An 11091-nucleotide genomic window follows, 5' to 3' on the forward strand; every position below is an offset into this window, starting at 1 on the left:
GAAAAATGTCTTTGACAGCCATGCAATTATTCTTTTTAAAATCAGTTAGGTACCAGTTCATGTTGCTCCTCAAGTGCAGCTCCAAAAAAACAAACATATAACTTTTACGTATAACGAGCACTGAGCAAAGCTTAACTTGCATTTAGAAAATAAATTAAATAACTCCAGCTATTCTTCTGGAGTTAAAAGAAGAACATGTCCATCTCAGCACTGGCACCTCAGTTTTATTTCAACAAGGATGTTGGTTATCTTCTCATGCTTGTGAACCTGATTTTGTCTCTTTCATCCACAAAAAAAAGATCTTCTAGCATAAAATTATATAGCAATGTATAGTTTGGAAGAATCTGGTTTGAACTGTCTAAGAGCATTTACTCAGAAATATGACTATTTATGAAAACCACTTGTAAAATATGTTAGTGGTGGTATACTGGAAGAGGAAAAAATACAGTTAAGACTGTTTCTATTTCCATATACAACTTTTATTGCAATACCTGTATTCTAAGTGTACAGATACAAATATAAAATGACCCATGACAGGCTTTAAAGCTGCCCAAGTAGCAAACTGAGAAATTAATTCGGTATTATAGCCAAAGTTGACAGGACTTCAACAGGTGATAGGAAGCTTCCCCAGTCTCTCTCCAAGAACAACCAGGATCCACCATAGTTTTGGTCCAAGATGTATGCTTTAAGTTGGCAGCTGAGTCTAGGAACGAGTGTATTTACCCCAGATGTGCAGCATAAACACAGAAGCAATAAAAAGAAGACTCATGACCAAAACTGGAACAGGTCCACTAAAAATAAAGAGAAAATGCATTAACATAAAAAAGAAGTCTGTCTTGCCCATTATCAGCCAAGTGAGCTCATCAGTTCATATGAAATTGTACAAGAAAATTCTTCTTCCCTTCCCACAGAAATACCTTAAGGCACATAGAAATGAGATAGCCATCTCTATCAAAAACTGCTGCTGCTGCCACTGTTATAAAAGACAGTTCTATACACCCTAAATGCTACATAAAAAAGCACAACAACCCCCCCCCCCTTGTAAAAAAAGCCATTAAAGGTTCATTATTATTCATCACTGTTTCCACAGTCTCTAGAAAAGTATCCTCTGTGTTTACAACTCAGATAGCCAACTGAGCAAAGATGCAGTCCAATATAAAAAAACCAACAGAGTCCTCTAGCGGCTACTAAAATTTTGGCAAAAAAGATTCTCATTAGCTGTTTTGTTTTAGAGGTTTTGTTTCATTTGAAAACAATGGCAGCAGTGGGTGAGAGACAGGGACTTCTGCTTTCTTGAAAAACATAGACAAAGTGGCAAAGCTACATCATTAAATCTTCACCTAAAATGAATAATTTTTTTTTCTTTCTTACTTTCATATATTGTTTAGAAATTGCATAGTAATGTTTTTTAAAAAACAGTTTAACCTTAGGGTGCACATTGATAGCTTCAATCAGCTGTTTCATGCCATTCTAAGATGCAACAGTTAGATGAATACACACAACACTCCTTCATATCACTCACTTCACACAATCTCATTTTTGATTTTCAACAGGCTATTGGGAAATCTGTTATCCAGCCTGTCTTACCCTCCAGGGTACTGTTTATAAGCATGTAAATGCTACCTGAATATGAAGTAAAAAAAAAAAAGAAAACTGAAAAGGGATTCAAAGAGTTTACTGACATATTTTTCTATGAGATCATGATCCACATACTTGAAATTATCACAACTGTAATCTTACACTGAGTTTTAAAACTCAGTTATTATCTATCATACTTAGACTTATTTGGGTATGAAGAATCATGAACACAGACATAAAGCATTTAGCAAATAAATAACAAAATAGCTAATAACAAATAAAGTCCACATACATGGTGACGACACAGGCAACCCTTTCAAGGGGTATCTTTCACTAAGCAACAGAATGTAATTCTCAAATCCTAGCATTTTATCTATATAAATAAATATATTTATTTTATATTTTTATTTATTTACTTTTACATATATATATATATACATGCAAGTTTATAGCCTACATAAAATAAATCGTAATTTATAGTTCTTACACTGTATCTGAATTACTATTTAATTCATTTGAGCCTTCAGCAGTAGGAACAGGTAAGCTGTTCCCAAAGGCACACGGGAACAAAGCAGCACCACTAATCAGACCAGAACTACATGGAAATAAACAGGGGGGGACTGATTGTGTGTTCAGCGGTTTTTTAACATGAAGATGACATTGGACTCCTAGAGAAAAATCATGATACTGACATAGATATCACATTTCCTCTAGTCCCAAAGAAAACCTGTTGAAACCCTGCAATTCTCCTCCAAACACCTGTATCTTCTCAGGCCACCACAGATAAATAAGTGGATTCAGACACCTCTAAAAATTTGGTACCATGCATTCTCAGAATGTCTTTCATAAGGCTGCATATTGTACCACAAGCTCAATTTGACTTTCTATCCATAGGAAAGCTGCCTATAGCTCCTTAAGCAGGAAAGCCCAAGACAAGATACAGGAACCACAGGTACCAAGTGACCCAAAAACATGAAAAAGTTTGGGTTTACTTTTCTTTTCAAAGCATGTAATCTCCAAGCTTCAAAGAGAAAAATATAATATCCCCTCTCAGCCAAATCCCCCACAACTCCCTTTCACTAATAGCTGTTTTTTAAGGCATACAGATCTTGAAGCATCTTGTAATGCAAATAAAGGATTTTCCTGAGGGAAACCAACTTGCCTATTCAACATAGTTATTATTTTGGATATTGAATACAAATACAAAAATATCCAAAGCATCAATCTAATTCTGCACAATATAAAATATATAGACTTTTTAATCTAGAGCGAAATTCCCTTCATTGTAGCTAGTATGAATTAACCTGTTCTCAGGTGATTTTATGTATTTTTTCACAGTAATTTTAAGAGCTTGAATTTTAAACAGTACAAAAAAACACCAAAAAAGCTCACCCACCACCACTACCAGGCTAAGCTTTCCCATTGCTTTATGCAGTAGTGATCACTACCATTTCTAAAAACAACTTCAGCTGAAGCACTCACTGAGGCAATCACAAAGCTTTCATAACCCACTCTCATTTTAAAGCCTACTAAACAGGGCAGAGATAATAACAATTGGTTGCCATGGAAAAAAAAAATTGAAGAAAAATACCTAGAAAGCTGTAAGCAAGAAAGTTGCTACCACGCCATGGTTCAGAAAATGTTACATGTAGCGCGGGGTGATTTGTAAAACCAACTCACTTTTATAGCTTTGATTCTTTCATTAAAAGCCTGACCATACAATTACCCAAAGTAGCTTCCAAAAAAAACCACTCCCAGCGCTCCAAAACCTTAAAATTGGGAACCAGCCTGTCACTGCGTCACAACATAAGTAGATGGGAAAATCTGTTTACTGATCTGCTTGCACTGAAGATGAGAACAACTGAGTGGCCATTCAGCACCAAAAGTGAAATCAAAGGATTCACAAGGAAACTTAGCAAAATTGTTAAAGTCTATTAAAAAAATCATAATGCCTTTCTGAAGTTTTTTTCTTGTCTGATGTAATTCATTTTTTACATTGAACTTCAGTAGATCAAACAACAGAAAAAACAGTCGCCCTGCCTATCTGCATAGATTTCCCCTAGAACACTATTGCTGCTCATTGTCTTTTCTTTGCCTTGTCTCCTTTCTGGACTCAGAATGGACTAAGCAAGGGAGAACAGCACAACTTTGGCGGTTTGCTGGATACAGTTTGTTTTCTCAAGTTTCAAGTACATATGAAAATGAAAACATGTAAAACAACGTAAAAGGAAGGATTACTCCCAGAACTATCACTAAGTACCCTATAACCATGCCCTTCCCCAAATGTGCAGCTAGCAGCAGCCCTCTTGAAGAACTCCAAAAGAAAATATTAATGGATTTGAGAAAAAAAAAACAAAAAAAAACAAGCAACAGGGTCAGTCCTGAGCATCTCAAGACTTTTCAACTAGTAAGAACAAGAACTAATGAACTGTAATTCTACAATAGGCAGAAATTTCCACTCAGGATGTAACTTGGCATGCATTCATCAGCTCAAATACACCTTCCACTTTTGTCACCCAAGTATTAGGCTTCAAAGTTTGTTGGGAAAGTCATCTGAATGACTCACAGCGGTCAAAAGGGTAAAAACTTAGGCTCTCTCTATAGTTTAAGGGACATTATTAGGTATTTGACCATAATCTTGGAACATTCACCTTGTGAAAATGGAGATATACAAGGTATTGGCATGCTATTTGCTAGGCAAGTTCAGCTAAAGTAATTTATCTACAGCTTTTTAATAAAAACACCTGATGTGAGCATATGGTTTATCACTTATATTGTATTTTCAAGGGGTGCACAGGACCATAACATAGCTATTATAAGACAAAACCCAAGATTTTTACTTAAAAGAGAATGAAAGCAGATACACAGATGCTTTAATTCATTGAGACAAGTGATCTTTCTCAACTTCAAAGTGATTGCTCATTGCCTTCAAAGACCACATATGGCAAGCTCTGGCAATTACAAAATACAATTCATACCTACCTTTTTAAAACCACCGTAACTTTAGAAACTCCTTCTCCAGATTACAGATTTAAATATGTCATTCCAACCATCAACTCAGCAAGTTTTCCCATCCACCCCAGAACACTGACAGATCACTATTAATTCAAAGACTGCAAGACAGTGTAGGCAGGGGAACTCTGCAGCCCTCAAGCCTGCCAGCACCCATTCACCCAACTTACACTTTGAGCCCTGGCGAGTCCTCAGTGTAGAACCGCCACATCCCACCAGTCCCTGTGGACGTGGCACGGCCTGCACTCCTTGTCCCACAGCTGGCATTTTTCCTTTAAGGGATGACAGAAGAAAACAAAGACCAAACAACACATTAGTACTCCACCAGCTTCTAGGACCAAGCAGCCCAGGAGACTGCAGAAACAATACACTTCACAGAATCAATCAGGTTGGGAAAGACCTCTAAGATCGTCAAGTCCAACCTATGACCCAATACCACCATGTTAACTAGACCATGGCACTGAATGAGACATCCAATCTTTCCTTAAATACCTACAGGGACAGTGACTCCACCATCTATCTCGGCAGCCCATTCCAATGTCTAATCACCACTTCCTCCTGATGGCCAAGCTAAACATCCCCTGGCGCAGCTAAGACTTGTGCTCTCCTATCCTGCCACTAGTTGCCCGGGAGAAGACACAGCCCCTCACCTGGCTACACCCTCCTTTCAGGTGGTTGCAGAGAACGATAAGGTCACCCCTGAGCCTCCTTTTCTCCAGGCTAACCACCCCCAGCTCCCTCAGCCCCTCCTCATAGCACTGGTGCCGCAGACCCTTCCACAGCAGCGTTGCCCTTCTCTGGACTGGCATCAGCCAGTGCTGCCACGTCAGAGAGGGCACCAGCCCGGCGAGCAGAGCGCACGACGGGGACAAGAGCTGTTCCCGCAGGGGAGCGGCGGCGGCGGGCACCCACCTCTGCCGGACGGTGGATCCCGCGGCGCGGGGAGCCACAGCCTTGCTGGGGGAGCGGCCGGAGGATCCGACGCTGGTGGCGCTGGGGTTGGGCCCGGGCTGCGGAGAGAGGAGAGAAGCGGGAGAGGGTGAGAGGGCGGCGGGCACTGCCGGTGTGGAAGGGGCGCCTCAGCCGCCCCCTGACTGGGGCAGCCCCTCACCATGGCGGCGGCGCTGGCTGGGGCTCGGCGCGGTCTCACACACGCTCCGCTACAGCCGCTCCGGCCACGTCCCCGTCCGCATCAGGCTCCGCCCCACGCCGCGCATCGCGGGGCCTCGCGGCTTCCCCGGATAATGCCTGAGCAGCAGCAGCCCCATATCTCTGTACCCCTGGCTCGGCGGCCGCCTTCCGAGACCGCTGCCCGCCGTGACGCCTCGGTCGCGCCCGCTCCTTGCGCAGCGGCCGGGCAGGCGCGGGACCGCGGCGAACGGCGCGTCGGGCAGCAGCGCGGCCGCCCGGCGGGCGGGGCGGGGCGGGAAGGCCCGGGAGGAAGGGAAGCAAGGCTGACGTGTCCCACCGGGACTGCCGGGCTGCGCATGCGACCCGCAGCAGCGGCGATGGAGGAGGCGGAGGAGGCGGGAGGAGCGGGCCCGTCCGTGCTGTTCTTGCACCCGGACCTGGGCCTGGGCGGCGCGGAGCGGCTGGTGGTGGACGCGGCGCTGGCGCTGCGGGCGCGGGGCTGCCGGGTGCAGATCTGGACGGCGCACTACGACCCCGGGCGCTGCTTCGCGGAGACGCGCGGGCTGGCGGTGCGGCGGGCGGGCGGCTGGCTCCCGCGCAGCCTGTGCGGCCGCGGGCACGCCCTGTGCGCCGCCCTGCGCATGGCCTTCGTGGCGCTCTACGTGCTGCTGCTCAGCGGAGAGACCTTCGACGCCTTCGTGTGCGACCAGGTGCGGGCATGGGCACGGGCATGGGCATGGGCACGGGCACGGGCATGGGCATGGGCATGGGCATGGGGACGGGAGCGCCGCTGCCGCTGGCCCGACTGGAGGCGGGGATGCTGGTGGGCTGCTCTTCACAGAATCACAGAATTGTTAGGGTTGGAAGGGGCGTCTGGTGATCATCTACTCCAAACCCCCTGCCAAAGCAGGGTCACCTACAGCAGGTTTGGAATGTCTCCAGAGAGGGACACTCCACGACTTCCCTGGGCGGCCTTTTCCAGTGCTCTGCCACCCTCAAAGTAAAGTTCTTCATGTGGAGGTAGAAGTTTTAGTGTTTTAGTTTATGGCCACTGCTCCTCATCCTGTCAGTGGGCATCACTAAAGAGTCTGGCAGCATCCTCTTGAGATGAGATCTACCTTTGAGATATTTAAATTAACTAATTATCTCATAGTCTTCTCTAGACTAAACTAGCCCAGTTCCTGCAGTCTCTCATAAGAGACATGCTCCAGAACCCTGGAGTATCAAATTCCCACAAAATGGGATTCATTATTGGGTGTGCAACGAGCCAATAATGATGCACTCAATAGAGAAATATCAATTTCACAGCTGTGCAAGCCTGGCTGCTCCACAGTGCTTTACAAATCAAGGACACTCCATCAGGCTTTCTGTTCCAACTTTTATACACAGAAATTCAGAGTTAGTAACTTCCAAAGAGTGGCGCCTCATAATGTTATGATTGGTTAATAGTTTCCAGAGAAGGGAAGTAAAGCTGGAGGATGATTTGGAGCACAAGTCTTATGAGGAGTGGCTGAGGGAACTGGAATGTTTAGCTGGGAGAAAAGGAGGCTCTGGGGGACCTTATCGCCCTCTCTAACTGCCTGAAAGGATGTTCTAGCAGGTGGGGATTGGAATCCCTGACAGCTAGTGACAAGATGAAACAACATAGTCTTAAGCTGCACCAGGGCAGACTTAGCTTTAACATTAGGAAGAAATTCTTCAGAGAGGGTGATTGATTATACATTGAATTAACTACCCAAGGAGGTGATGGAGTCACTGGCCCTGGATATATTTAAGGAAAGACTGAATGTGGCCCTTTATGCCATGGTCTAGTTGACACAGTGGTGTTGGGTCATCGTTGGGACTCAGTGATTTCTTTTCCAACCTAATTGATTCTGTGATTCTGTGCAAGTTACATGACCCCAGTTAACTTCTACACTTGCTTGGGGAAATGGTCTTCATCTGAGCAGGGGTCTTTCTGACCTGTGGGTGTGTTTTTTAGTGTTATAATGAACATAGTTTAGCTATAGGATACATGGACCTTGAGTATTTTGCAAAGTTAGCAATGTATACATAGACAGAAATCAACATCTTGATTTACTACATCTTTAAGGCTTGTTAGTTCCAGGATGTTGTTGACTAAGGGATCTAGCTGCTGATAGTTCCACTGATGAGGTCTTCTTTCTTGCTGATTAGGCTTGAAAGTGTACAAAGATCTTACATCAAAGAACATCCTGACTTTAGATAATCTTGACCTAGTCCACATTTTGCAATTTACATCTTACATTCTGGGGCAGCTGGAGGGAGAAGATGCCACTGCTGCTTGACTCTGCTCCCAGCACCCCTGGTAGTGGTGGAAGGAGGTGCTTGGAGAAGTTCTGGGGCTTGATGGGACCTTGGTGGGGAGGTGGAAGAAATTATAGGGCCACAAGAGGTCCTGGATGAGGGAGTACAACTTGATGTGCTTGTGTGGGGGAGAGGCACTTGGCTTGCAGAGCTGCGGCTCTCAGAGCATGGCTTTGAAATCACATGTGCACACTGGTGGCACTGACACAAACAATTAACCTCTCCTCTTGTCCCATCTCTCTGGTTGCACTAGGTGTCTGCCTGCATTCCTGTGCTTAGACTGGCCAGAACCCGTAAGAAGGTTTTGTTTTACTGTCACTTTCCCGATCAGCTCCTGACCAAGAGAGAATCCTTCCTGAAGCGCCTCTACAGACTGCCGCTCGACTGGCTGGAGGAGTACACCACTGGCATGGCAGACTGCATCGTTGTGAACAGCAAGTTCACTGCCAGCGTGTTCAAAGACACATTTAAGTCCCTGTCGCACATAAAACCAGACGTCCTCTACCCATCACTCAACATCAGTAGCTTTGAAGAAATTGTTCCTGCAGACATAGCTGATCTGATACCGAAAAAGAAAAAGTTCTTGTTTCTTTCCATTAATAGGTATGAGAGAAAAAAGAATCTGGCGTTGGCTCTCGAAGCTTTGCACGAACTTCAAGGGAGACTGGATTCTCATGCGTGGGATGAAGTTCACCTGGTTATGGCAGGTGGTTATGATAAGCGAGTTCTGGAAAACGTGGAGCACTATGAAGAGCTGAGGAGACTCGCAGCCAAACTTGATGTTAATGACCATGTGACTTTTCTGAGATCATTCTCAGATGAACAGAAAATCTCTCTTTTTAGTAACTCTGTGTGTGTGCTTTATACACCAAGCAATGAACATTTTGGCATTGTCCCTTTGGAGGCAATGTATATGAGATGTCCAGTTATAGCAGTTAATTCAGGGGGTCCTTTAGAATCAATCTCACATAATGTTACAGGATTTTTGTGTGATCCTCTGCCAACGCAATTCGCTGATGCCATGGAAAAAATTGTGAGAGATCCTCTCTTAAAGGACACAATGGGAGCAGCTGGGAGAGTGAGAGTCATGGAAAAATTTTCTTCAGAAGCTTTCTCAGAACAGCTGTACCAATACATACGCAGACTAACAGAATAAAATTCTATTCCTATTTAATAGTTTACAACATTGTGTCTCTCATTTGTGTTGGAGACCAGTATTCATTATGACTAATGAAGAATTAGGGATATTTGAATGTCCTTGTTTTGCTTCTTGTGCTGCCTTATGTCACTTGACACATAGAAGGAGCAAAATATGTCCCACTCTGTCATTAGAAGGTTAAAACTTTCATGTGGTAGACTGATCTGCCATTGCAGGAGTTTGTTTGTGTACTGTACCTTGGCAAAATGCAAAATTTAACAGCAGTAACTTACTGCAGGAAAATTACTGCATTTTTTATTTAATACTGTATGGTATGGCTGATTCAACTTAAAAAAATTGGATTTGTCCAGATAAGACACACACAGCCTTATTTTTATGTGTTTTAAATGGTCATCAGTAATTTGTAAGTAAAAGGGCTGTATCAGCTGAAGAATGGAGAGAATTGTACAGTCCAGCCAACTGCATGTTTCAAAACCCCAGCAGTGTTAGAATTATGAATGGTATGGTTTTTAAATGACTGAGCATAACTGTGCTTGTCCAGTTGCATTGTGTAGTCACACTGGGTGTCAGAAAAGCGTACAGGTGTGCGAGCAGGAGGAAGTGAGGCTAGAATAACACTAAGGATATCAGACTACCTCAGGCAAAAAGGTTAGTGCTGAAAGCTTTGTTTGTTCATTACCTGCAATGCTTGAGGAAGTAATTTTACTTTGGGAATTTCTGTAGATTTGTAGGTAATTAAATTATTTTCTCTATATTTAACATTTTATTCTAAATGACAGCACACTTTTATAAAAGGTCTTAATCTGGACAGGCAATAAAGACATTTTATTTTGCCTAATTTAGTGGCAACTTTATGTTTTCCTAATGTAGTGAGTGCACAAGTGACACTACTGTGATATTTTTTTCCCAATCTGGTCTGGGAAAAGGAATATATTTTTTGTTCCTCTATCTCTCTTCTAGTGCATACTTATTAGTTGATGGTTCTGTTTGTTATAACACACATAATCCATTCAATTGAATTTTAAGTGTGAAAATAGATCCAGTGTTACCTATAAAATACAATTTGCAATGTGGTATAAAATACAATTTGTGGTCTGAATTCTGCAATTTCTATGCAAGGTAGTTTCAGGCATTTCCACATTAGTACTTCACAGCAGAGAGACCATTCTTTTTGTTGTTTAGGATCAAAACCCACGTCTCAGTATACTTATAAGGCTTTTATTTGAAGTGAAACAAACAAAAATCAAAGTCTGTCATTGTCTTTAATCAAGAAGTTGGAACACTCTAATTTTTATCTGTTATGGAGTGAGAGCGGATGGTCTCACAGGCCCTGTTTCCTACATTTCTATTCAGTCAGAAAAACTGGCAAGCCTAAGTCTATATTCTTGCAAGCCTGTTCCTTCATTTCTACTCCATTCCCACCCTTAAAAGTTATCCTAAATCTTTGTGCAACTTTTTCATCATGGGTGTGGCAATGGATGACTGAAGGACCAGAAGAGACAGTGAAGACTATCTGTAGTCAGATAAACACCCTTGAGACATGTTTGGCCTTGGTTTTAAGTTCCATTTAGAAGGTGCAAGGTGGTTGGGGCCAATTCCTGTGCTTGCTTAGTCTGTGTTACATTCTCTCTCAGTTGTGCTGGGGTTAACCTGGAGCCTTAAGAGACACACTGGTGCAAGCTTGCCAGCATAGCTGCAGGGGTAGCTCTGTTTCTGCTCCAGCCTTGGCCTCCAGCCCTTTCCTGAGCTGTGTTGCTGGCAGGCATGTGCCTAGTCCTATATCCTGCAGCTTCTGTTCACTGAATTTCATGGATTCCACTTGGACCTGACCTGCCATCTCATATTTACCTGGTGATTGCTGTGACTGTCAGCAGCTGCTACTGTCA

The 11091-nt window shown here is 43.5% G+C and overlaps 2 protein-coding genes across 2 annotated transcripts; one reads left to right on the forward strand and one right to left on the reverse strand.

Moving 5' to 3' along the window:
- Window positions 1-457: 457 nt before the first annotated feature.
- SEC61B (SEC61 translocon subunit beta) lies at window positions 458-5822 on the reverse strand. The gene is made up of 4 exons (XM_066546002.1): window positions 5702-5822; window positions 5503-5600; window positions 4761-4862; window positions 458-791 (listed from the first exon to the last, which is right to left on the reverse strand). Exons 1-4 carry the CDS (start codon window positions 5702-5704, stop codon window positions 704-706), a joined length of 291 nt encoding a protein of 96 aa, XP_066402099.1. The 5' UTR covers window positions 5705-5822; the 3' UTR covers window positions 458-703.
- Window positions 5823-6079: 257 nt separating this feature from the next.
- On the forward strand, window positions 6080-10043 carry ALG2 (ALG2 alpha-1,3/1,6-mannosyltransferase). Its single transcript, XM_066546015.1, has 2 exons — window positions 6080-6431; window positions 8300-10043. The coding sequence occupies exons 1-2, from the start codon at window positions 6099-6101 to the stop codon at window positions 9200-9202; spliced, it is 1236 nt and encodes a 411-aa protein (XP_066402112.1). The 5' UTR covers window positions 6080-6098; the 3' UTR covers window positions 9203-10043.
- The last annotated feature ends 1048 nt before the right edge of the window (window positions 10044-11091 follow it).

This window comes from Molothrus aeneus, chromosome 1, assembly GCF_037042795.1.
Source record: "Molothrus aeneus isolate 106 chromosome 1, BPBGC_Maene_1.0, whole genome shotgun sequence".
NCBI classification, from domain to species: domain Eukaryota; kingdom Metazoa; phylum Chordata; class Aves; order Passeriformes; family Icteridae; genus Molothrus; species Molothrus aeneus.

Coding starts and splice junctions, on each gene's coding strand:
- SEC61B (XM_066546002.1), bottom strand. Junction 4,863..5,502: donor GGATCCACCGTCCGGCAGAG/GTGGGTGCCCGC, acceptor CATCCCTTAAAG/GAAAAATGCCAGCTGTGGGA. Junction 792..4,760: donor GACTCGCCAGGGCTCAAAGT/GTAAGTTGGGTG, acceptor CTTTATTTTTAG/TGGACCTGTTCCAGTTTTGG.
- ALG2 (XM_066546015.1), top strand. CDS start 6,099: ATGGAGGAGGCGGAGGAGGCGGGAGGAGCGGGCCCGTCCGTGCTGTTC. Junction 6,432..8,299: donor ACGCCTTCGTGTGCGACCAG/GTGCGGGCATGG, acceptor TGGTTGCACTAG/GTGTCTGCCTGCATTCCTGT.